General features: G+C 40.4%; 1 protein-coding gene across 4 annotated transcripts; it reads left to right on the forward strand.

Annotated features, from left to right (window-relative positions):
• The first annotated feature begins 194 nt into the window (after nucleotides 1-194).
• DDX24 (DEAD-box helicase 24) lies at nucleotides 195-27653 on the forward strand. Of its 4 annotated transcripts, XM_070753398.1 has the most exons (10): nucleotides 779-850; nucleotides 1126-1182; nucleotides 4342-5051; nucleotides 7408-7773; nucleotides 10773-10926; nucleotides 15488-16003; nucleotides 18750-18825; nucleotides 19617-19805; nucleotides 23764-23893; nucleotides 27319-27653. In XM_070753398.1, exons 3-10 carry the CDS (start codon nucleotides 4349-4351, stop codon nucleotides 27549-27551), a joined length of 2367 nt encoding a protein of 788 aa, XP_070609499.1. In that variant the 5' UTR covers nucleotides 779-850; nucleotides 1126-1182; nucleotides 4342-4348; the 3' UTR covers nucleotides 27552-27653. The 4 variants fall into 4 exon arrangements, with proteins under 4 accessions (XP_070609507.1, XP_070609478.1, XP_070609488.1 ...); XM_070753406.1 differs by lacking the exons at nucleotides 779-850; nucleotides 1126-1182 and adding an exon at nucleotides 195-297; XM_070753377.1 differs by lacking the exon at nucleotides 1126-1182 and having other exon boundaries at nucleotides 688-850.

Here is a 27653-nt window from a genome sequence, read left to right on the forward strand (position 1 = left end):
GTAGTACAATAAAGGGATGTGTAGCAAACACATCTCATTTACTTGCCAAACATCTTGTCCCTTCCAGTCCCAAATACAAATTAACCTCAACGAAAAACCCATTTTACTCAGGGAAATTTAAAGAGAGAAAGCAGAAAGGCAGGAAGAGATAGAAAGTGGAGAGGGTGGAGATGGAAGGGGGAGAGAAAGTTAAAGAAAGTAGATGGGTGAGGAGAAGAGGAAGGGGAAGGAAGGTTGAGTGAAAATGGAAGTTCAGACTGGCAGACTTTTAAAGACTTAGATTGAAGCCGAAGCAAGGTATTTTTGGTGATTCTTTATTATGCTTGGTTTATGGTGATGGTAACTATTTGATGTATGGAGGAGAAAAATAAAAATAAACCTGAAAAAGAAATCCCATTTCTGCTTTGGTCGTAATATCCATCGCGTTAACAGCAGTTATAAGGGTTGTAAATTTTTAAAAAGACACAAACTCATCCAACTCGGATTTTTCCTTCCTTCTCATTTCGCGTTTTAAAAATCAACGAATGTCTCATTGATTGCTCATATTACCAATGCAGGGACTGGCGATGATAAGTGGGGAAAATAATAGTTAACAGTAATAATGATGACGATAACGATAATAATTAAAAAACCAAGATGCTGCAGCCTTTATTGCAAAGGAAAATAATCACCTTTTAATCAGGCCGTGGAACCTGTGGGCGCCGGATAATGACGTCAGTGTGTCATGGACGCTCCCGAGAAGCCTCCACGTGGTACATTTTCCGGGTAGCGTCGGAGTAGACTTCGGCAGAGGCTGCGATAGAGAGTTTTTTTTTCCTGATGGTATAAATTCGTTTTGAGCGGCTTTTAGGTCTGTAAACAATCTGAAGTACCTTCTGAACGGGTAAAAGAACACGGGAGAGTGGGTTGTTTAACCGATCTGAGGGATAAGGGAAAAAAGCAGCTACAAATGTGACGGGTGGCGGCGGATTAGAGTACTGTACTGTAATAGAATTGTCCTAAGTTTTTCCTTTTCCTGATCATGTTACTAAAGCTGTTTTCCCCGTGTCAAGAAGCCTCGTTGTAAAGGCTTCATCCCTAAACATATTTATTTATTTGTTTATTTATTTATTATTTATTTATTAGATTTGTATGCAGCTCCTCTCCGTAGACTACTTAAATACCGATCTTTCAGAAGCCTCGGTATGAAATTCACGCTTTGCCTTATGAATGCCAATCTCGTATACTATACTATCAGTAGGCATTTTCGGAAGTTGTTTATTATTATTATTATTATTATTATTATTATTATTATTATTATTATTTAATTAATTAGATTTGTACGCCGCCCCTCTCCGAAGACTTGGAGCGGCTCACAACAGCGATAAACAATGTGACAAATCCAATACTTAAAAACAATCACCCAGGGCCGGGGTGTGCAAAGTTGGCACTTGTGGACTTCAACTCCCAGAATTCCTGAGCCAATCATGCCAACTCAGAAATTCTGGGAGTTGAAGTCCACATGTCATAGAAGAGGCAACTTTGCCTACCCCTGACCCAGGGAGATTTACAGGTGATCAAAATGATAACGGGTTTTTTGGGGGGTGGGAGATTCTAAATTTGATTGAGGCAACTTAACTTGAAATTTATAAAGATCTGCATGATGTGAAGAAAATGGACCTGGAGAAATTTCTTTACACAATATGTGCAGCACCATGCAATCAGTAACATCCACTAATATGGAAAGTATTAAAAGAAGATTGAATAAGTCTAATGGGGGAAAGTTAAAGGCTATAATTTAATTTTTATCAGTTTCAAGTAAGCAACAGGAGAGGGGGGAGGTGTCTCCATCTTCTGCTCCAGAGGACTCCAGAGGCATTTTTTAAATTATTATTGTGACAAACAAATCCTGGAGTAAAGTAGATTAATTTTTTACATTAGAACTTTGAAGTTGTAAAATATCTAAAGAATATAGTTCTGATTGGTATGACAGTTAAGGAAGGATATTGATGTACAGTATTCCCAAAAAGTATAACCTTAAAACAAATCAGAATAAATTCCATTGTTTGGAGTGGCAAGAATTAGACCTATCGCCTTTATTTTTCAGGTGTCAGAGTTTGTTTTATTCATAACATGTTGGAAATGCAGGCAATTATGAATGCAGCAATTTCATATGTTAAAAGCCACTTCCTGATGAGGACATTATCAGTGTGGGAGACCTAAATTCAATTCTTCACTCAGCCATGATGTTTAATAAATGTTGGTGTACATACATACACCATCTTAGAACGCTGTTGTGAAAATAAAGTTGGAATGGCAATGCATGATACTGGGTGTTCTGGGGAGAATAGGCAGAATAAAAATAAAAATGAATAATATATTAAACATTAAGAAGTTAATGAGCCCTCGGAGAGAGATGGCCTATAATTCCAATCAACCAACCAATCAATACTGAATGCACATATACTAAGTATGATGAGGTTTGGTAAATTATATAACTGCACTCATTTTCGCTTATGGCAGTGGTTCTCAACCTGGGGATCAGGACCCCTTTGGGGGTCAAACGTTTCACAGGGGTTGCCTAAGACCATGGGAAAAGACAAATTTTTCATGGTGTTAGGAACTAAAACTTCTATTCTGGCACCTTGGAATATATGTTTTCAATCTGACCAATCAGGTGTTTATATTGGAGGTATCCCTCTGACCTTCCTGCCAATCAGCTTAAAGATCTGTGGGGAGAATTGACGCTAGTCTTATGGTTGGGGGTCACCACAACATGAGGAACAGTATTATGGGGTCATGGCATTAGAAAGGTTGAGAACCACTGGCTTATGGCTTAGTTTTGTGAAGTCAGTCAGTTATGCATCAGTAAACCATAGTTAGGCAAATCATTGTTTTGCATGCTAGAAAAAGTTTTACAGTTTCAACAATCTAAATAATTATTTTATCTAGCTATAAAATTAATATTGTTATAGTTGATATAAATCCCTTTTTAATTTTCACTAATATTTGATTGGTATTTTGTATACTGGTATATTTAAACCTGTCTCTGAATCCTTATAAGGAAATATATTCCAAACATATTTCTTCCCACTTCTATCTGTGTAATTGATATGCATTCTTTAAAATTGATATGCATTCTTTTCTTTTTTCTGTTTTTTCAATCTCAGTTCATTGCTTATCACCAACTTTTAAATCCTTAAACCTGGGTACAATTTCCTGTAATTATATAAGTTGTATGTGAATAATGCCTGCAATTAAAAATCTACAAACCAAGACTGAATTTGAGGAGATTGCTGTACAGAACAAAATATGCAGAACCAAATGTTCAAAAACAAAGAAGAGAACATAGGCATATGAAGGCCATATTGAGGCCTGTTGAAGTAGGAGTATTCATAGGACAGATTTTTTTCTTCTTCCTAAGAGAATTATTAACAATAAAGCTCCAGTAGTTATGTTTTTAAAAAACTGGACTTTCAGCATTGTTAAAGATAAACTATTAATTTCTGCTCATAATATGTACAGGTCCTCCTTGAATTACAACTATTCATTTAGTGACTGTTACCATTACAGCAGCACTGAAAAAAATAACTTATGACTAGTTTTCACACCTACAATTGTTACAACATCCCCATGGTCATGTGATCGAAATTCAGACAGGTGACAACTGCCAGTGTATGACAGATGAGGATCCTGGGATCATGTGATTCATTCAATAACTGGCATAACATGGGGCAAAATTCACTTAAGAATGCCTGGCTTAGAAACAGAAATTTTGGGCTCAATTGTGATCAAAGGTGAAGATGGCTTGTGTATATTCTTGGAAAAGGAAAGACCCATTAGATTCTTGCTTCTCTAAGTCTGAGGTCTTCAAACTTGGCAACTTGTGGACTTCAACTCCCAGAATTCTCCAGCTTAGCTGGCTGGAGAATTCTGGGAGTTGAAGTCCCCACAAGTCTTAAAGTTGCCAAGTTTGAAGACCTCTGCTTTAGGTTGTTTTGCAGCTCTCATCAGTTTACAAGTTTGACATTTAATATTAGCATTCTGAAATCATTTGATTTAGAGAAGTGATTTGCAAAGTTTTACTGACAAGGATTATTGTCCAAGAGCAATGATACAAAATAAAATCTAGATTTTTTTTTAAATTTATCCTGTCCCAGGGGATGGGTTGTCTTTATTGCGGGGGGACGGGGACATCCTGTGTTAAGTCTGTTTTAGAATTGATACTATGGTTTCTGATTTACCATTTCAAATATGAACATTCCATATTGATGGTGCAGTAATTCAATCATCTTTAGCTGTCTGGCTCGGTTATAAACTCTTATCCTTACTTTCAGTGTTTCTCTTTTCCTTTGTTTAAAGATCCATTATGAAGCCTAAAAGAAACAAGTTTAAAGCATCATCTAAACCAAAACAAAAAGGCATCAAAGTTACAGGACAATGGAAACCCATTGAGATTGACCCAAATCTCTTTGCAGATGAAGAGCTTGGAGGCATAATATGCTTTGAAGAACTTACCAATTACAAACTGGTGTCTTCCTTGAAAGGGGGAGAAGAAAAAGCTGCAAAAAGAAAATGTAATGATGAAGAACTTGAAAAAGTATGTCCAGCTACTCCCTCCAAAAAGAGGAAAAAAGGGAAAAATTTAGATTGTGGAGAAAGGAAACAAGGGGAACTTGAAGTAGAGGAAAAAGCAATTGAACAGGATGCCGGTTGCGAAAAAGCCCTTGTTAAGTATGAGCAAGATGATTGTGAACCAACAGAGGTGACAAGCCTGGAAAGAAAACCCGCAAAGAAAAAGAAGAGAGGGAAAAAGAAAAAAACATCTTCTCCCCAAAATGTTCTTGAACCAACTGGAGCTTCCAAAAAAGCTATTAACTGGGCAGCCAAAGTTTTATCCACAAAACCAGATCACAAAACGGATGTTTCTGCATGGAAGAGCCTCTTTGTTCCTAAACCTGTCCTTTCAGCATTGAGTGAATTGGGGTTCAGTACACCAACTCCCATCCAAGCACTAACTCTACCATCTGCAATTCGAGACAGCATGGATATCCTTGGTGCTGCTGAAACAGGTATGCCTCCAGACCATAAACCATTGGAATAGGAATAGTAAAAATACTGTATCTGTATGTACTCGATTCTACCGTTCTAGATTTTGTATTTGGTGAATTGACACAAATGCTCAGCAAAAGTGTGAAGACTCCTTCCTTTTTTGTTTGGGAATGTAGAGTTAACTTTGAAAATATTCTAACAGGGCTCGCAGAAATTGAAGAGGGTGAAATCCATGGTAAGGACTACAGTGATCTACTTTATCCATTTCCATCACTGACAAAATAGGTGCAGCGTGTAACCTTATTCAAATACAGTGGTCCCTCGATCATCGCGAGGGTTCTGTTCCAGGACCCCAAGCGATGATCGATTTTTCGCGAAGTAGCGGTGCGGAAGTAAAAACACCATCTGCGCATGCGCAGATGGTGTTTTTACTTCCACCGCTGCCCGCCCGCCGCCCGCCCACCCCGTTGCTCGCGCCTGGGGTTTCCCCGCGCACGTGCCGCCCGCCCGCCCACGCTGTTGCTGGGGCTGCTTCCCAGCTGGGGAGCGGAGCTGGGGTGTCCCCAAGCGCGCGCGCGTTGCTGGGGCCGCTTCCCAGCTGGGGAGCGGAGCTGGGGTTTCCCCAAGCGCGCGCGCACCGCCCGCCCACGCTGTTGCTGGGGCCGCTTCCCAGCTGGGGAGCGGAGCTGGGGTTTCCCCAAGCGCGCACGCACCGCCCGCCCGCCCACGCTGTTGCTGGGGCCGCTTCCCAGCTGGGGAGCAGAGCTGGGGTTTCCCCAAGTGCGCGCGCGTTGCTGGGGCCGCTCCCCAGCTGGGGAGCGGAGCTGGGGTTTCCCCAAGCAAGCGCGCACCGCCCGCCCGCCCACGCTGTTGCTGGGGCCGCTTCCCAGCTGGGGAACAGAGCTGGGGTGTCCCCGCGCGTGCCGCCTGCCCGCCCACGCCGTTGCTCGCGCTGCCGCTGGGGTCTTACCGGGGCAAGAGGGGGAAGACCCAGGGAAGCCGCCCAGCTTCCCAGCTGGGGAACTCCACCATCTACGCATGCGTGGCCATAGAAAAAAAGGCACGCATGCGCAGATGGTGGAGTTTACTTCCGGGTTGAAAACTCGCGAAATAGCCCTTTCGCGATGCTCGAGGACGCGAAACTCGAGGGATCACTGTAACACAATTTAGCCATCAGAACAAAACCTGGGCTGCTTGGGAACAAAAACTGTTTTAGTTTTGTTTTTGTGCATAATTCTATCTGTTGTTAGCATGTTTATACAGCACAATTGTTTGTGCTGCATTGGCACATACTGGTCCCATAACATAAAACCATTTTTTTTCTGGCTTAACCTGGAAAGGCTGTTACATCCTTAGGATGCAAGGTAGTTTCTCTGATGTGCTTCATTGTTGATCCAAAGGAAGTTTCTAAAATTCTGAAATAATAATTACTAATCAATACAAATTGATCAAAATGACATTATTCTATTTCCTGCTATGACTGATAAGTTGTCTAAGGACTTAAGTAAAATTAATAGTCTCCTTTCATTCATGCTGCCTTTCACAGCCTAGGGATCTACAGCGTGAAATTGTTCATTCAATGAAACATTGTTCATTCAAATCTTTTTAACCTTGAGAGAAATAATTAAATGGCCATTATTCAAGAAATGCCATGTACAGTGATACTTTGTCTTACGAACTTAATTGGTTCCAGGACGAGGTTCGTAAGGTGAAAAGTTCATAAGACAAAACAATGTTTCCCATAGGAATCAATGGAAAAGCAATTAATGCATGAAAGCCCAAAATTCACCCCTTTTGCCAGCCGAAGCGCCCGTTTTCGTGCTGGTGGGATTCCCCTAAGGCTCCTCTCCGTGGGAAACCCCACTTCTGGACTTCCGCGTTTTTGCGATGCTGCAGGGGAATCCCACCAGCGCGAAAATGGGCGCTTCGGCTGGCAACGGAAATCCGGAAGCCGGGCATCCCAGCGGCGGCGGTGGGTTCGTAAGGTGAAAATAGTTTGGAAGAAGAGGCAAAAAAAAATCTTAAATCCCAGGTTCGTATCTCGAAAAGTTCGTATGGCGAGGGGTTCGTAAGACGAGGTATCACTGTACTTTATTAATGTATTTAATTAATTGAATATTACTTTACATCCTGTTCTTTTCCTGACTTCATCTACTTTTTGAGCACAGCCCCCAAAACATGGCATCTCACAGACTGGCCACTGGTCACTCAAAAGTAGACCCTTCCTTTTATAATGTCTTCAATAACTAAAAAGATCAGTAAGATCCCTTGAGTGAACAGTCTAGTAGCAAGTGTGGTTCAGAGGGAGAATTTGTCTGTAAAGGCATAACATTGACTTCCCGTATGTCCTAACATTGGTGTTTGTGTGCGTTTTAGGGAGTGGAAAGACTCTTGCTTTTGCCATTCCGATGATCCATTCCATTCTACAGTGGTACAGCTCAAAAACCATGACGAGCAGCACATTTGAAGAAACAGCAGACAGTGAAGATGAAACAGCAAAGCAGCACACAAGTGAAGAAACAATACTAAATGCAGATACGGATGAAACGAATGCTTCTGCAATTGGCAATGAGTTTGGGGCAGTAAACTCCATGGAATTATTGCAAGATCCAGGATTTGTTGTAGGTTGCCCAAAACAGAATTCTGTTAAAAATAATCCTATTCTGGGATTGGTCTTGACTCCTACAAGGGAACTGGCTGTTCAAGTAAAGCATCATATTGATGCAGTGGCTAAGTTCACAGGTACATTTCTTCCTAGTGTTGCATTGTATATAATGTAAGAGTATTGCTTCTGGTTTCCTATCCTAATATTTAATTTTCCTGCAGAATGGTTTTTCCCTTCCCTCCAGGAAAAGTATAGAATATAATACGGAATGCAGGATCCAGGCTGCTTGGTGGTGGTTGTTGTTATTGTTATTGGTGGTGGTGGTGTTATTGCTATGAACATATGCTGGACATTTGCTCAGTTTGCTCAGTTTAGACTCTAGAAATATAGCACATTAAAGTTTTCAATATTAGCTGAGATATTGATATCTTGCTGGCTTCTTTTCCTTACTCTGACTAGCAAAAAACAAAGCCTCTTCAGAATACAGAAGATTGTTATTAATGTTTTCATGAAATTATTGACATAGGGATGCAGTCTACATTCTGTATAAAGCCCATTTGCAAGTAATGAAACAGATTAGTTTTTATTGTTGCTGCTGCTCTTAAAGACGGAATGTAAAAGAATGGATTTAAATTACAAGAAAGTTAACTTAAATGTCAGGAGGACCTTTCTGCAAGCTATATTTGCTCCTCTTTGTGAGGAATTTTAAACGGAAGTTGGCTGAGCAGTTATTGGACATAGTTGAGTATATTTTCTGCATTAACAGGAGTTGAGTTTATGTGGCTTTTTAGTTTATTTCTATCTCTGATTACCTAAGATTTGTTTAAAAAGTCTTTGCTCTTGTTCCTATGACAGAGTATAGTAGCTTGATCCTTGTTAAATCAGAGAGAAGCATAGTTAACTGTCATGCCCGGTCAACATATTTTTCCAATTAGTCCATAATTGCCTACAGGTCGGCATGCAAAGCACCCTGGCCTACAATTGAGCTATTATGTCCTTGATTTATTTATGAGTAGTATAATTAGAAGTATTTCCAAGGGAATGCTAGTGGCAATCCCTATAGTTCTGCCTGTTAATGCAGTATCTAAAACATCTTGTCTTGCTCCATGAAATATTGTATGTTTTTAATCACATATTCAGAAACATGTAGCAATATATTGACAGTGCCATATTTTTCAACTCTGATCGACGATGGTCTAAATCAGTGTTTTTCAACCAGTGTGCCGTGGCACACTAGTGTGCCGCGAGACATGGTCAGGTGTGCCGCGAAGCTCAGAGAGAAAGAAAGCAAGAGAGAGAGAAAGAAAGACAGAAAGAAAGCAAGAGAGAGAGAAAGCAAGAGAGAGAGAAAGAGAGAGAAAGAAAACAAGAGAGAAAGAAAGCAAGAGAGAAAGAGAAGAAGAGAAAGAAAGAGAGGGAGAACGAGAGAGAGAAAGAAAACAAGAGAGAAAGAAAGCAAGAGAGAAAGAGAAGAAGAGAAAGAAAGAGAGGGAGAAAGAGAGAGAAAGAAAGCAAGAGAGAGAGAGAGGGAAGGAGAGAGAGAGAAAGACATAGAGGGACGTAGGGAGGGAGAGAGAAAGAGAGCAAAAAAGAGAGGAAGGAAGAGAAAGAAAGAGGGAGAGAGGGAGAGAGAGAGAAAGAGGAAGGAAGGGAGAAAAAGAGGGAGGGAGAAAGGAATAGAGCGAAAGGGAGGAAGAGAGAGAGAGAATTTTTTTGTCCAAACTTTTTTTAGGGCCCCCCCCCCCCCGGTTCAATGTGCCCCAGGGTTTTGTAAATGTAAAAAATGTGCCGCGGCTCAAAAAAGGTTGAAAATCACTGGTCTAAATGACTTGAGAACAATCACACTTTCTGACAAATAATCTTTTAAACATGCACATTATATTGCAGCTTTTTACTGAATGTTTGGATAAATTCACAGAATTTAATTCATACAAAGATTAACAATTAGCATAGAGTCTGCAAAAGTAAATTCATTTTTACTGTAGATATCAACTTGAATACGAGCCGTAACAATGTTTATTTATTTTTTATCACACTGCATAGGCCTATCAATCTCACAGAAGTGACTCATGTTGTTTATATAGATTTTTTTAAAAAAAACTATTGACAACATTCTTCATCAAAGGCTCTTGAATAACTTTAATGACCATGGGATTAGATGAATTTCTTTGAATTGCTAAATGGTTAAAAATAAGGAAGCAAAGAGTAGGGGTAAATAATCAGCTTTATCAATGGAGGAAGTTAAAAGCTGACTTTCTACAGCCCTGTGTGGAGATTTCCATTTTTTAACTTTTTCTTAAACAGTCTTGATTTAGAAGCAAAAAGTGAATTTACAAAGTTTGCAGGTAAGACCAAAACATTTTCTAGAAAGATCTGTTTAGAAGAGATACGTCGCTACAGAGCACTGCACACCAAGACAACTAGACACAAGAACAGTTTTTTTCTGAACGCCATCACTCTACTAAACAAATAATTCCCTCAACACTGTCAGACTTTCTACTAAATCTGCACTTCTATTCTACTAGTTTTTCTCATCATTCCTATCACTCATTTCCTCCCATGTTGACTGTATGACTGTAACTTGTTGCTTATATCCTAAGATTTTTATTAATACTGCTTCTTCATTGCTTATTTGACCCCTGTGACAATCATTAAGTGTTGTACCACATGATTCTTGACAAATGTATATTTTATTTTATGTACGCTGAGAGCATATGCACCAAGACAAATTCCTTGTGTGTCCAATCACACTTGGCCAATAAAATTCTATTCTATTCTGTTCTATTCTATTCTATACTGCAGATCGTCAAACTATGACAAAGGCAACTCAGTTTAACTGGAAAGTAATATATATTGGCACAGAATCCCCTAATTTCAATTGTAGGGCGAGGAGACCTTGATTTTTTCCATCATGGGGAAGTTAAGGATACCTAATGCTTTTGCAAAAGACAAGGTGACATCCCCAGTTTATGTGCTCCATACCCTTAAGACACTGGACTGGCTGCAAGAAAGTTACTTTTCCATCACCCAGTGCCTTCTCACAAGGTCACTGTCTTTGTTAGAAAAACCCTGGGGTCGAATGTAACATAGCAAGAGCAGTGATTCATACATTTAAATATTTATTTCTTTCCTTCAGATATTAAAACAGCCATTCTTGTTGGAGGAATGGCTCCTCAAAAGCAGCAGAGGATGTTAAGGAGGAAGCCAGAGATTGTCATTGCAACCCCAGGGCGCTTGTGGGAGCTAATCCAGGAGAAGCAGCCCCATCTCTCCAACCTGCGGCAGCTCAGGTATTACAGGGGTCTCTTCAAGGCTGAAACTCTTGGCGTACTTGCAGACTCAAACTCAACCCAGATAAGACGGAGTGGCTGTGGGTTCTGCCTCCCAAGGACAATTCCATCTGTCCGTCCATAACCCTGGGGGGGAGAGTCATTACCCCCCTCAGAGAGGATCTGCAACTTGGGCGTCCTCCTCGATCCACAGCTCACATTAGAGAAACATCTTTCAGCTGTGGCGAGGGGGGCGTTTGCCCAGGTTCGCCTGGTGCATCAGTTGCGACCCTATCTGGACCAGGAGTCACTGCTCACAGTCACTCATGCCCTCATCACCTCGAGGTTCGACTACTGTAATGCTCTCTACATGGGGCTACCTTTGAAAAGTGTTCAGAAACTTCAGATCGTGCAGAATGCAGCTGCGAGAGCAATTATGGGCTTCTCTAAGTATGCCCATGTTACACCAACACTCCGCAGTCTGCATTGGTTGCGATCAATTTCCAGTCACAATTCAAAGTGTTGGTTATGACCTATAAAACCCTTCATGGCATCGGACCAGAATATCTCCGGGACCGCCTTCTGCTGCACGAATCCCAGCGACCGGTTAGGTCCCACAGAGTTGGCCTTCTCCGGGTCCCGTCTACTAAGCAATGTTGTTTGGCGGGACCGACCCTCTGGAACCAGCTCCCCCCAGATATCAGAGGCCCCACCCTCCTTGCCTTTCACAAGCTCCTTAAAACCCACCTCTGTTGTCAGGCATGGGGGAATTGAAATTTCCCTTCCCCCTAGGCTTATAGAATTTATACATGGTATGCTTGTATGTATGAGTGGTTCTTTAAATTGGGGTTTTTTAAATTGTTTTAATGTTAGATTTGTTTACATTGTCTTCTTATATCGTTGTTAGCCGCCCCGAGTCTTCGGAGAGGGGCAGCATACAAATACAAATATTTACGGGTCTTAAGAAAATATGATTTCTGCAGAATCATTGAGACTCTTTCCTGTGATTCAAACTTGTCCCGTTAATCATTGAAATGATTTTTAAAGTACGTGTGAAATAATATTGCAATCAAACTCGTTCAGAGATTTTCAAACTTGGTAACTTAAATGATTTGTGGAATTCAATACCCAGAATTCTCTAGCCAGCATAGCATTGCTGGCTGGAGAATTCTGGAAGTTAAAGTCCACAAGTTTTAAAGTTGTGAAGTCCTCCGAACTAGGAGATTGGTCTCTGAGATTTCATAGCATTTGTACCATTAACAGCTGCAGAAGTAGGTTTGTGTTTTCAAAAATTCTTAGTTGTTTTATTCTTGATTATGAAAATTTGCATTTGCCTTTTTTGAATGTTGGGAGAGTTTAGGTTAAATTATTTTTAATCCTTCAAGCTTTCTGACATCAAGGACATCTTCACAGAGTTATTCTTATTGATTGTAGTTGTCAACAATCCCAATAGCAATCTGAGAAATAAATCAAAGTCCAAACCTTGGCCTTCTTCCAAGTTCCGATTTATTAACATCGCCATGTGGAAACAGAACTGTAGCCAAACCGATACTAACTTTTCCTACATTTCTCCACCCAGATTAAGGTTCATCCTGCATCCCCACACCCACAAGTTCATCACACAAGAACAAGGGGACACAATCTGAAGTTAGTTGGGGGAAAGATCAAAAGCAACATGAGAAAATATTATTTTACTGAAAGAGTAGTAGATCCTTGGAACAAACTTCCAGCAGACGTGGTTGATCAATCCACAGTAACTGAATTTAAACATGCCTGGGATAAACATATATCCATCCTAAGATAAAATACAGAAAATAGTATAAGGGCAGACTAGATGGATCATGAGGTCTTTTTCTGCCATCAGTCTTCTATGTTGACCACTCCAGTTCCTTCAATGTCCAGGATCCACCCCCGTATTTCCCACTTGTGCAGAACAAAAGATGGCCTTGAATCTTCTGGATTCTTCTTCTGTGTTGTGGCTAGCAACTTTCGCCTCTCATGCAACCAACCCTCTCCAATTCCCATAGACTACTCTAATTGTGGCAAGCCAAAGCCTCTCTCTACTCCAAAGAAGGCTTGGGCCCGATAATAGTAATCGGAAAATTGCTCAGAAAAAGCAGCAATCCCTCTGATAATCAGACCCTAAACACTTTGAGCCCGTCACACCTTAAATTATCTCAGTAAGCACTTGACAACTATATGATGTTGTGATCATATTTAACGTTTTAATGTATTTTATATTTATATCATATTTAAATCCTAAATATAAGGGCTGCCCAGAATAAACTGGCCAAAATTGTTTTTAGAATGAGATGGGCAGCATATAAATTTAATAGACAAATAAATATGCTTGTTAACAGTTGCTACATTGTGCATCCGTTGCAACTTCCAATTGCTTTTTAAGAGAAACCCACACTGGATGCCTTATAGTAATCGGCAGGTAGTAATTAAAGTATGGATCTACTCAGAAAGTATTAACTGATAAGCTAATCTTAATGGTATCAATGGTTTTTATTATTGATCATGCTAGTTAGTTCAGCAACCACAGGTTCATCAGTCCTGTCCTAGGGTCTTAAATATTTTTCTGTCCTGCTAGTAAATGTAATTTTTAAAATATTTATTTATTTATTGGATTTATATGCCGCCCCTCTCTGAGGACTCAGGGCAGCTCACAACATATCAGAAGCAATATATCATATACATATCTAAAAATTCAATTGATATAGCTGAAAAACTTTTTAAAAACACTAATAAGATTTAAAATCATTTATTACCATTCACACAGCAAAGCGTACTACACTTGTCGGCCAGGGGGCTAGGGTCTAATGCCCCAAGCCTGGCAGCATAAATAGGTCTTTAAGCTTTTACGGAAGGCGAGGAGGATGGGGGCAGTGCGAATCTCCAGGGGCAGCTCATTCCAGAGGGCCGGGCCCCCCACAGAGGAGGCTCTTCCCCTAGGTCCCGCCAAACGGCATTGTCTAGTTGACAGGACCTGGAGAAGGCCTACTCTGCGGGACCTAACCGGTCGCTGGGACTCATGCGGCAGAAAGCGGTCCTGGAGGTAATCCGGCTCAATGCCATGTAGAACGATGCCATATAATTGGAATTAACAATGAGTTATACCATGGGTCTGATAATTGTTTAGCATAATATATGAACTGAGCCGGTGCGGTTTATAGCACAGTACCGTATATTGCATAAATTTAGTCCATTAACAGATGTGCTGAACAGCCACGTGGGTCACTTCATGACTATGGTAATTTGCTTAACGACCATGGGAAACAAGGTCATAAAATTAGATGTGACTCACTTAATGAACTCGTTCAGCAACGGAAGTTCTGGACTTAATTGTAGTCATAAGACAAGGACTACCTGCACATCGTTGTATTATATACCTGTGCTTTTCTTGGATGGTCTGTTAATTTGTTTTACACCTACAAAATTGATAACCTATTTATAATCTGGCAGCTGCTGATAGATGCAAAGAAGATAGATGCAAAGAAGACAGTCTTGGCAATTCGGGTTTCTTCCTGTGTAGGATTCAGAGATTTCTGGCAACGTTTCGATGAGGTTCCACTTGTCATCTTCAGGCTGGTGCTTCTGTCCTTGTTCTAGAACTAAATTAATTTCCAAAACAGAACACTACAGCAAAAGAATAATCATGGAAGCCATTGAGATATAAAAACATCCCCAAAATATGAACAAGCACGATGATACCTCCCGCCTACCAGACATCTGGAAACCAGCCCTCATTAACAAACGTATCCGAGCCATACAAACTGAAACCAGACTCAGAACACACATTGCAAAACAACTAAGTAGCCTACAAGCTCCAACTACTCAGGATATCATCCACAAACATTAACTAAACAGCATACCTCAGTTACATCAACGACCCCAGGTGCTACCCCATTGACTCACCAGGAAGTTTCTACACAGCAGGCAATTGCTGAGCCATCAAACCACACCCAGCCACCAGTATTTATAGAAGGAAGGCAGCTCAGGTCTCCCTGTGTTCGCCCTAGAACAAGGACAGAAGCACCAGCCTGAAGATGACGAGTGAGACCTCGTTGAAACGTTGCCAGAAATCTCTGAATCCTACACGGGAAGAAACCCGAATATGCCAAGACCGTCATATTTGTACCCATGAAAATCTACAAAAACAAATATATATATATGGTCTTGGGTTGGGCCAAGAGGCAAAAAAGGAGCTGTGATGTTCCTTCAATACACCAGGGTGATTCGACACAAAAATATGTAACCCTTCCCTGGTGCAGAGCTGAAGGGATTGGATACTGTAGCCTAGAGGTTAATTCTCTGCCTTATATGTATGTACGTATGTATGTATGTATAAATAAATAAATAAATAAATAAATAAATAAATAATAAAATCATACCATCTGATGGAAAGATGTTGTTTACAGAGTATTTTAAATAATCAGTGCACTAACATTGGAAATCCAGATGGATCAAGGACCTGCTGTAGCTGCTATGGGAAAGGAAATTAGGCTTTTCTGAACCCTGTTTCATTTGCAGATATCTAGTATAAAATCTTTCAAACTGTCTTGCATCCATCCGACAGATGCCTGGTGATTGATGAAGCAGACCGGATGGTGGAGAAGGGACATTTCTTAGAGCTGTCTCAGTTGCTGGAATTGTTGAGCGACACACAGTATAACCCAAAACGTCAGATATTTGTCTTCTCTGCCACCCTGACTTTGATCCATCAAGCTCCCAATAGAGTTCTGCAGAAGAAAAATGCTGTTAAAATCGACAGGAAGACCAAGCTGGAAATGTTGATGCAAAAAGTGGGCATCAAGGGAAAGCCCAAAGTGATCGATCTGACCAGAAAAGAGGCAACTGTGGAGACTCTCACAGAGACGAGAATCCACTGTGATACAGAAGAGAAAGATTACTATCTCTATTATTTTCTGCTCCAGCATCCAGGCAGAACCATGGTTTTTGCAAACAGCATAGATTGTATCAAGCGACTCACTGCACTCTTGACCATCATGAACTGCAATCCACTGCCTCTTCATGCAAACATGCACCAGAAGCAAAGATTAAAAAATCTGGAGAGATTTGCCGAACGGAACAGGTCAGCATCTAACTCTTATTTTAGATTTTTATCCCAGTTTTCTTTTCGTATACGGCTCAAGGTCATGAACATACCAATATTCCTTCTCCGCTCGTCCTGTTTTCCCCACAACAGCCATTTGAGGTAAATTGGATTGTGGGAGAGAGACTGGGCCAAAATCCCCCAGCTGGCTTTCATGCGTAAGACAAATCTACAACTTACAGTCTTGTGGTTTCTAGGTCTTAACCACTATACCAAAGTGGCTGTCTAAATGTAAGTTAAACTAATAATTCAATAAATAATAAATACTCTAATTAGTTACCACATTTTTCGGACTGTGAGATGCACAGGTATATTTAAACTTAATATTAACCGCTCCAAACTTGACTGTAAAAAATATGACTTCAGTAACCGAGTTGTCGAAGCGTGGAACTCATTACCGGACTCCATAGTGTCATCCCCAAACCCCGAACACTTTACCCTTAGATTATCTACGGTTGACCTATCCAGATTCCTAAGAAGTCAGTAAGGGGCGAGTACAAGTGCACTAGAGTGCCTTCCGTCTCCTGTCCTATTGCTCTCCTATATCTCCTATACCTTTCTTCTATTCCTATATCTCTTCTATTCTTTCATTGATATGTTCTATTACTATATCTTCTTTTCTATTCTTTCTTAGATATATTTTACTATGAGTATCTCCTCTATAACCTTCATCATGTATTTTACTATGTGTATATAGATATAGACCCACTAAAACCCTCATTGTGTATTGGACAAAATAAATAAATAAACAAACAAATAAATAAATAAGACACACTAAGATTTTGAAGAGGTAAGTTAAAAAAAAAGTTTTGCCCTTCCCCAGCCATCTGCAGACTTTCCAAACCCTTTGAGCACCTGTTTTCACATGGGATGGGACTTTGGGAGCCAAAAATGACTGCATTTGGTTTATAAGATGCACCAACATTTCCACCCTCCTTTAGGGCCCTTTTTTGCACAAATGGGAGTGGTTTTGCCATCCCCCTTCCCCCAGGAGCACTCTGCAGACCACCTGTTTTCACATGGGAGGGGACTTGCACCAGCTCTGCCATAGGGCAGCATCAGTTTCTCTCCCTAAAGGCGGCAAAGAAAGGGGCCAATTGCAGGCCCACTTTCCTCCCCGCCCCCTGACTTTCCTCCTCCTCCTTGCCGCCGCCAGACGTTCAGCAGCAGAGTGGACGGGAGATTTGGGGGCTTATTATATAGATCGGTAAAATCCGTCCCGCGGGTCGTAGTTGGGGACCGCTGCTTTAGAGTCACCAGGAATTTAGATTTACTCAATGAAGGCTAGAGCTTACGAAAGCTGTATTATATACTGTAGTATGAAGGAATTATATCCATTAATCACAATTGACTGATTTATTTGTTTTTGTGTGTGTGCTTCTACTAAGATAGCAATCTGTTTCAAACCATTGTGTAAACTGACAGGGAACCGTCCATTTTGCCTCACCTGTGCCAGGATTTGTCATTTGAAATTCATCTTCAGAGCCTAGAATAGTGTAAATATTAGGATATATAGTTTTGAGCAAATACATTTTATTTTCACAAGCATTTTGGTTAAGAAATTTGACAGCAGAACTTGGCTTATTTGTTAAACACAAGCCTTCCTGTTCATCTAACAAACTCCCAACTTTTTGAATGTGATACTAGTAGGGGGACCAGGATCCAGGTTTCCAGCTCACTCTAGGGTTTGCTTTTTATTTGTTGTTTATTTACTATTTTCATATTTCCCATTTCTAGCCTTTGTCCTGTCCTGATATACAAGCAAGCCTGTGCCCAGCGAGTTTTCCAATTAGATAATTTCTCTGTTTCTATCACATCTTTGTATGATTATCTGCTCTTATTGAAAGTTGTCACTGTTTGGAGGTTAATGGATAATGTACATATTTAGTTTTGTCTTTATTATGAAATGGGTCAGGGGGGGGGGAAAGAAATAGGTCACCTTTTCCTAATATGGTCACATCTAGATGCATTGAGTTCTAAATAGGCGTAGATGCTAGGGAGAATGGGAGTTGTAATGTTGAACACCTAGCAAAGATCCAACTGCTGGGCCATGAGTGGTTGAGGGAGGGCAAGGTACAAGAGACCTCATTTTAACTTTTTTCTTTTTTACTATAATTGTGATTCAAAAAATCAGCACCTGTTAGAAATCAGCAGGTGTATTGAAGTATGAAAACTAAGGAAATAAGTTCTAATGTCAAATTTTAGAAGAATCCAGATGAACTTTTTAAAAAACAGTTCATATATTATAAGATTAACTTATGTTTGTCTTGGTCCATTATGTTCTTAACTCAATGATGGGCAAACTTTTCGGCACCGAGTGCCCAAATTGAAACATGCATGTATGCTCATGCCAGAACACCAGAAACCCAAAGTCACCCCACCCACCCTCAAAAAACCCTGAGCTTGAAAACAGCCTAGAAAATGGCCTATTTTGGGGGCATTTTCAGGCTCTCCGGTGCTTGCAAAGACCAACTGAATGGTGTGCAATGCACACTGGAAATCAGAGGAGCAGCTGGCAACTGTGCGAGTGCCGATAGAGAGGTCTCTGTGTGCCACCTCAAGCATATGTGCCATAGGTTCGCCGTCACAGCTCTAACTTAATCTCTTTAAACTTCATTATTCGCAGATTCTATTTTTCTGGGTTAACCCACCTGGCCATCTGGTAGAGTGTGGATGAGAACACTGTTCTGTTTAATAAACTGCTGCTGTCCTTCTGTAATTTCAGCTGTCCCCTGTTGACAACAGATGTAGCTGCTCGTGGTCTTGATATTCCTTATGTGCAGCATGTCATACATTACCAGGTACCAAAACAGAACGTGCATATTTCCAGCTATTGCTTGCAAGTGATGTTTTATGCGTTTTTTAAATAAAAGGCCAGAAGGATTTTATGGTCTCTTTGTGAGCTTTAACATGGCAAATTTGATTCCTAAGCTAGACTATCGCTTGACAGAGGAGAAATATGTATATCTGTGAGAGTTGAGGCATTGCCATGTAGAAAGAGAAGCAGTGAAGTTTTATGTTGCTGTCCATAACATTTTCTCTTCACGTATAAGCCAAGGTGGCACAGCGGCTAGAGTGCAGTACTGCAGGCCACTAAAGCTGACTGCTAGATCTGTAGGTCAGCAGTTCAAATCTCATCACTGGCTCAAGGTTGACTCAGCCTTCCATCCTTCCGAGGGGGCTAAATGAGGATTGTGGGGGCAATATTGTTTTATTATTGTTGTGAGCCGCCCCGAGTCTTCGGAGAGGGGCGGCATACACATCTAATTAATAATAATAATAATAATAATAATAATAATAATAATAATAATAATAATAATATCTCAATTCCCCCATGCCTGACGACAGAGATGTTGTAAGCCGCCCTGAGTCTAACGAGAAGGGCAGCATAAAAAAAAATCAAACAAACAAACAAATAAATTATTGGTTCAAGTGTCTCCAGGTGGTAGACTTTGCCACTGTGAATTTCCTTGCCCCTTCCCATCCAATGTAATCCATCCAACCCTGATAGAATGTGTTCTATAAAATTGGTCTTTTTGTATAAGTTTTGTCCTGTCTCCGTGGAACTGTTGTATCTCTTGTGCTGTTCCAGGTTCCTCGTACTGCCGAGCTTTATATTCACAGAAGTGGCAGGACTGCTAGAGCTGCCAACGAGGGCCTGAGCTTGCTACTGATCGGACCCCAAGACTTGATTAATTTTAAAAAGATTTATAAAACGCTGAAGAAGGATGAAGAGCTTCCTTTCTTTCCAATTGAGGCAAAATGCATGACAGCGATCAAGGTAAAATTTAAACTTTATTTCAGAATTATCTTTGCTTTTAACTTTTCTTGCTCATGGAGATCTTAAAACAAAAGGTAATTTCAATTCAATTTGGGAACTTAATTGGAGAATGTGTGTATAGGAACAATTATGTAGGTTTCGCATTAGTTTTTGTGAATTCTTCCATGAAGTGACTATGGCCTAAGGTCCCGAATCTGCTCCTAAAGTACCGTGTTTTCCCGAAAATAAGACACTGTCTTATATTAACTTTTACTCCAAAAGTTGTGCTATGTCTTATTTTCGGGGGGTGCCTTATATTTCTCAAATAAGACAAATTCACAGGCAGGAAAGCTGACACCCCCAAAGAAAATGTACCGTACGGTACACTGATTACAGTACGGTACCTGTCAGTATGGCACACACACACACAAACGACGGCACTTATATGGTACAACAGTATACTCCCGCTATTGCAGCTTCCGGCCAGCAGAGGAACTACAGTCTACGCACTGTAGTGGAGACTGTAATGGCGATGAGACAGCAGCAGACTGTGTCTGCTGTACTGGACGGTACAAAGCGATGGAAGGGGCCAGCAGGGGACGCCACATTATTACGGTACCGCTATGAACAGCTTTGAATGGTACCGTATGTTTTTCCACCGTACCATATGTAAACTTGACTATGCCTTATTTTTGGGGGGTGCCTTATATTAGCAAATTCTGCAAAACCTCTGACATGCCTTACTTTCGGAGTACATCTTATTTTCGGGGAAACAGGGTAATAGGTGAGAATCTGGACTCAGACCATTGGAGTCACTTTTTGTTATACAAATCTGTTAAAATACTACACCAAAAATGCCTTTAATAATAATAATAATAATAATTTATTAGATTTGTATGCTGCCCCTCTCCGAGGACTTGGGGCGGCTCACAACATAATACACAATGTACAAATCCAATATTAAAAACAGAATAAACCCCTTATCATAAAAAAACATACATAAATCATAGTAGCTAAGGGGCATGTCAACTTCTCCGTGCCTGGCGACATAGGTGCGTTTTTAGGAGCTTGCGAAAGGCAAGGAGAGTGGGGGCAGTTCTAATCTCCAGGGGAAATTGATTCCAGAGGGACGCCACAGAGAAAGCTCTTCCCCTTGATCCTGCCAGACGGCATTGCTTAGTCGACGGGACCCGGAGAAGGCCAACTCTGTGGGATCTAATCGATCGCTGGGATTCGTGTGGCAGAAGGCGGTCCTGAAGGTATTCTGGTCCGATGCCATGTAGGGCTTTATAGGTCATAACCAACACTTTGAATTGTGACCGGAAACTGATCGGCAACCAGACCAGGCTGCGGAGTGTTGCTGAAACATGGGCATATCTGGGGAAGCCCATGATTGCTCTCGCAGCCGCATTCTGCACAATCTGGAGTTTCCGAACATTTTTAAAAGATAGCCCCATGTAGAGAGTGTTAAAATAGTCGAACCTCGAGGTGATGAGGGCATGAGTGACTGTGAACAGTGACTCCCGGTCCAGGTAGGGCCGCAATTGGTGCACCAGGCGAACCTGGGCAAACTCCCTCCTCGCCACAGCTGAAAGATGGTGCTCTAATGTTAGCTGTGGATCGAGGAGGACGCCCAAGTTGCAAACCCTCTCTGAGGGGGTCAATAATTCTCCCCCCCCCCAGGGTAATGGACGGACAGATGGAATTGTCCATGGGAGGCAGAACCCACAGCCAATCTGTCTTGTCAGGGTTGAATCTGAGCCTGTTGACACCCATCCAGACCCCAACAGCCTCCAGGCACCGGCACATCACTTCCACTGCTTTGCCTTTGTCTTCTTGGCCATCATCTCATTATGCTACAGTTAGTCCTCGATTTAACCACCATAATTGAGCCCAAAATTTCTGTTTATAAGCAAAGCATTTGTTAAATGAGTTGCACCCCATTTTACGACCTTTTTTTGCCATTAAGCAAAGTACTGCAGTTCTTAAACGAATCTTACAAATGTTAAGCGAATTGGCTTCTCTCGTTGAAATGAGAGAAGCCTCCTGGGAAGGTTGCACATAGTGATGACATGACCCTGAGATATACAACAGTCATGAATGTCATGTCAGTTGCCAAGCACCCAAATTTTGATCACATGACCATGGGGGTGCTGCAACAGTTGTACATGTGAAAAACGGTGATAAGTAACTTTTTTCAGTGCTGTTATGAATTTTGAATAGTCACTAAACGAATAGTTATGAATAGAGCACTACCTCTACAGACTCCTATTCAGTTTGTATTCAGCTTCTAGATCAAGATTTTTTCAGAGATACAATTACCATCACAAATATTTTACAACTTTTACTGCACATTTGATTAACATTCTTAAGTGGAAAAAAATGCATATACCTGTATGCCATTTTATCTTGACCCCGCCACTATAGTTTAATCTTTCTGTTCTGTAATATTAGTTACCCCATCAATTTTGTGTCCCCTGCAAATCTGATAAGCCATTTATCTGTGTCTTTTTTTAACCAGTTAAAAAGTGGAACAATAGAGACCATGGGGTTAAATCTACTAAAAGCCACTATTTTTGGACAATCATTCCATTGTACAACCATTTCAGACCAATGATTGTCCAATCTCTTCTTTAAAACTTTCAGGGTTGGAGCATTCACAACCTTTGGATTAATTGTTTTAACTGCCAGGAAATTTATCCTTATTTTGAGAAACAACCTCAAACTAAGGAGAAATTTCCTGGCGGTTAGAACAATTAATCAGAGTACCTTGTTTCTGTTGATTCCAGTTACGTATTGCAGCAAATAGTCACTGAAGATTTATGTTCAGCATGGATTGATGTAATTATCAGGTTAAAACTTTCTAAGCTAGAAATTGTCATTGTCTTTTGTTAATCAAATCAAGATATAAAGAAACCTTTTAGTCTATTCTGCATTGATTGGCAGTCAGCTTCATTAGGTCTAAATCTCCCTGATTTTTATATACTTTTACAACTATAACCATTTAATTACCTTTTGAAACAAAAATGTATAATTTAGACATCATTGAATGATATTTTATAGAGTTCTGATATATATGAACCAGCAAGTCTGATATGCCTTAATTTTACAACTAAAATCCATTATAAGGCATACTATAAAGCATTATATAAGACTATATATGTCTTATAATAGATCTGTAGTTGTAAAATTAAGATTTATCAAACTGTCCCATATTTCATTTTGCTAGTTCTTTTACCCACAATCAGTGTTCCCTCTAATTTTTTTTTGGGGTGGGCGGAAAAGTATAGTGTCTGAGCGGCAGTCCCTTCGGGACTGGGCGGCACAGAAATAATAAATATATAAAGAAAGAAAGAAACAAATAAATAAATAAACAAACAAACAAATAAATAAAAAACCCACCCTGTTTTGCCTCAGAGAATTTCAAAATAAAATACTGTACTGTGTGTCTATAACAGTGAGCTCATAATAGGGCAACTCTATCAATATCAATGCCACTTAAATAGTTGAGCTAGTTTCAAACTAGATTTTGATTTTCTTTCTCTCTTCCTTACTCCCATTCTTTTTCTTTTTCTTTTCCTTCCTCTCTTTTTTCTATCTGTTTCTCTCTCTTCCTCTCTCTCTCCTTCCCTCTCGGCTTCTGGGCAGGTTTGGAAAACTCTGAGTTGATGATGATTTTTAAGTGAGCGATTGCTCACTGCTCAGCTTAGAGGGAACTATGCCCACAATGTAGGTCATTACAGTATACAATTGGGACCTACAAAGCTAAGCAAACTACTATTTTACCCTTTTTATATTACAGTGCAGAAAAATTACACATTATACTGGTTGTGCTGTCTAACTTTTCCATTCTGCCATTTCAGTCACCTTTAGTGGACTTTATGATGCTCTTCTCATGCGCCCGATTTCTGTCTCTGTATTATTCACAAATGTACATAACTCCATAGCTTAGTTTTCCCTTTTTTTTTCTTCATTTCAGGAGCGTGTGAATTTGGCAAGACAGATTGAGAAGATTGAGTATTTCAATAGCCGAGCCAAGCACCAAAACTCATGGCTCCAGCAAGCTGCAGAAGCACTTGAACTTGATCTAGACGATGATGAGCTAACAGGCAAGTTGGAATGAGTGTGCAGGCTGTGGAGGTATCAAAAAAGATGTTTGCTCTCTTAGCCAGGATGCAGTCACAAGAGATGGTCACATGCCCGAAAGTCCTGGTTGCCTCATTATATCATCTCACAGATTATGCAAAATCTGTGATAGCATTTGCTCTTGTTCTAGAGGGTGCCCATGTGGTCATGGTCTCTCTTGATCTAAAATAAATGTAGCCAAGGATGAAGTTTTCAGCTGCAGACTTCCTTCTGACTTAGTAAGAGCAATTTAGGTATTCATCAGATGAACAGTTCTTTGGCGATTGTATCCTGGAGTCAAGATGTTGCAATTAGTGCAACCATAATTGTCCTCAGAGAGGGCAGCATACAAATCTAATATATAGAAACATAGAAGACTGACGGCAGAAAAAGACCTCATGGTCCATCTAGTCTGCCCTTATACTATTTTCTGTATTTTATCTTACAATGGATATATGTTTATCCCAGGCATGTTTAAATTCAATTACTGTGGATTTATTAACCACGTCTGCTGGAAGTTTGTTCCAAGGATCTACTACTCTTACAGTAAAATAATATTTTCTCACGTTGGTTTTGATCTTTCCCCAAACTAACTTCAAATTGTGTCCCCTTGTTCTTGTGTTCACTTTCCTATTAAAAACACTTCCCTCCTGGACCTTATTTAACCCTTTAATATATTTAAATGTTTCGATCATGTCCCCCCTTTTCCTTCTGTCCTCCAGACTATACAGATTGAGTTCATTAAGTCTTTCCTGATACGTTTTATGCTTAAGACCTTCCACCATTCTTGTAGCCTGTCTTTGGACCCGTTCAATTTTGTCAATATCTTTTTTGTAGGTGAGGTCTCCAGAACTGAACACAGTATTCCAAATGTGGTCTCACCAGCACTCTATATAGCGGGATCATAATGTCCCTCTTCCTGCTTGTTATACCTCTAGCTATGCAGCCAAGCATCCTACTTGCTTTCCCTACTGCCTGACTGCACTGTTCACCCGTTTTGAGACTGTCAGAAATCACTACCCCTAAATCCTTCTCTTCTGAAGTTTTTGCTAACACAGAACTGCCAATACAATACTCAGATTGAGGATTCCTTTTCCCCAAGTGCATTATTTTATTTATTTATTTGTTTGTTTATTTGTTTATTTATCTATCGATTGATTGATTGATTGATTGATTGATTGATTGGATTTGTATGCCGCCCCTCTCTGCAGACTCGGGGCGGCTAACAACAGTAATATAACAGTATATGACAATAATCCAATACTAAAAACAGTTAAAAACCCATTATATAAAAACCAATCATACATACAGACATACCATGCATAAAATTGTAAAGGCCTAGGGGGAAAGTGTATCTCAGTTCCCCCATGCCTGGCGGCAGAGGTGGGTTTTAAGCAGCTTTACATTTGGAAACATTAAACTGCAGTTTCCATTGCTTTGACCATTTATCTAGTAAAGCTAAATCATTTACCATATTACAGACGCCTCCAGGAATATCAACCCTATTGCACACTTTAGAGTCATCGGCAAATAGGCAAACCTTCCCTACCAATTATTATTATTATTATTTTTGTTGCAATTGTTTGATTATATCATGCAGTTAGGCAGGACCCACATTTTCTTCCCCTTCCCCTTTTCCTTTAAAAAGAGATTTGGGGTGGGGAAAGCTTTGCGAGAATACAGTGCCATGCTATTTTAGAACTTAACCTATAATGGTCATACATTTCCTAACTTAAAACAACAAGAAGTGGCATCACTGCATTTGAGACAGCAGCTCCCGCAGTACTGGCAAAATTATTATTGTGACACAAGGGCAGAAATTGCTCACCTTTTTCTTATAATGGGAAGGCAGCCGGTATTGAATTGCACAAGACTCCTTCTCCCTAATTTAGAAGCCCTTTCGAGCACTTAACTCATATCACCAACATTAAAGGAGAATATTTGTAGCTCCAGGTTGAAATGAGGGGTCTTTGGTGTTCTCTGACCTTGGTTGTTTTTTTTTAAGATGTTTCATTACCTAATCTAGTTTGGGTAATAAAACATTTGCAAGAAAACAACCAAGCTCCAAGAGCATCAAGGACCCCCCAGCACCAATACTCAATAGCAAAACTACCCATATTCAGTAGTGCAATATTTCATCTTTTTTTCTCCAAAAATGAGGGTGCTAACAGGCAGGAGGTTTCGGGGAGGCAAACTACTTCGATTTGTATTGTTAATACATAAAGAGAAAAATAAATGGATGGGAATTGTTACCAAAATCTTAGCTAACGTGCTAGCAAATTGCAGCACCATAATATACAGCAATAGTAATAGCACTTAAATCTATATACTGCTTCCCAGTGCTTTACAACCCTCTCTAGCAGTTTACAAAGTCAGCATATTGCCCCCAACAATCTGAGTCCTCATTTTAACCACGTTGCAAGGATGGAAGGCTAAGTCCACCTTGAACCAGTGAGAACTGAACTGCCAAACAGCTAGCAGTCAGCAGAAGTAGCCTGCAGTACTGCATTCTAACCACTGTGCCATCATGGCTCTTTAGACCAGTGTTTCCCAACCTTGGCAACTTGAAGATATCTGGACTTCAACTCCCATTCGCATTCGCTGGCTGGGGAATTCTGGGAGTTGAAGTCCAGATATCTTCAAGTTGCCAAGGTTGGGAAACACTGCTTTAGACCACTTTATGAGGTTTTGTGGATGGAAATGAAGACACTTTGCCGCTTAGAGGCCTACCATTCCATTGATACTGATATTACCACCAATCATCTGGAAAGGTGGAAGTCTCAGCTCTTGTCGAAGCGGAGTGGTGTTTCTTCCCAGCCCCCTGCCCCAGCCCCATCTATCGAACATGATGCGCTGCCTTTTAAGATAAACAGATTTCATTCTGGATTCTTCCCAAATGAATAGATGCAAAGGACATGTGGATGTTAATGGAGCTTATTGACTTGTACAAGTTCGTCTGCCATAACACCCAACATTGTCTTCTGTGGTTGGCACCAGCACACCAGATCTGAGACAGTGTTGTTTTCCAGTTCCACTATCAGAGATCTTTGTGAAAGAGAAGCTTGATTGAGTCAGAGGCATGAAAAATATGTGTCCTGCCATTGTACATGTTTTGGGCACCCTAGAGTTAATACTGTAGAAAAATAGCTAGAAGTAACATCAGACACAGCCTACTGATTGTTTTAAATAGGAATGGGGAACATTGAAACTGGGATGTCAAATTAGATCATTATACACCTGAGTCCTGAGTTACAGCCTTGCCAATTTATATGGGTTATATATAACTAGAAAGGACGCTCTGTGTTTCTACTTAAGGGCTGGGATATTTTTAATCATTCAAATTATGGCTTCAGTAATGAACTTGGCCTTTTCTTTTTATGTGGTGTTCTGTTTTTGTTTTAAATTATAGGAGGCCGGTCCACGGAGGCAGAAGAGAGCGAGAAGCACAGGATGTTGAAGGGGATGAAGAAGCATCTTAAGCACTTGCTCAGTCAGCCAGTATTTAAAAGTGTTATGAAAACCAAATACCCAACCCAGTCGGGGAAGTTAGTTTTATCTGACCACATAGGTCAGCATTCTCAGACAGCCTTGAGCGCTATATCAAAAGTGCAAGTGAAGAAGGTAAAGAAGAAGCAACAATAGACACAAGTTAAACAATTGACAGGACATATGAAGATGAAAATTTTCTTTCCCCCTTTTGTAGACATGACATGCGCATATCTATCTTGAATAAATGATTATGAT

The sequence above is a fragment of the Erythrolamprus reginae genome, chromosome 1, assembly GCF_031021105.1.
Source record: "Erythrolamprus reginae isolate rEryReg1 chromosome 1, rEryReg1.hap1, whole genome shotgun sequence".
NCBI classification, from domain to species: domain Eukaryota; kingdom Metazoa; phylum Chordata; class Lepidosauria; order Squamata; family Dipsadidae; genus Erythrolamprus; species Erythrolamprus reginae.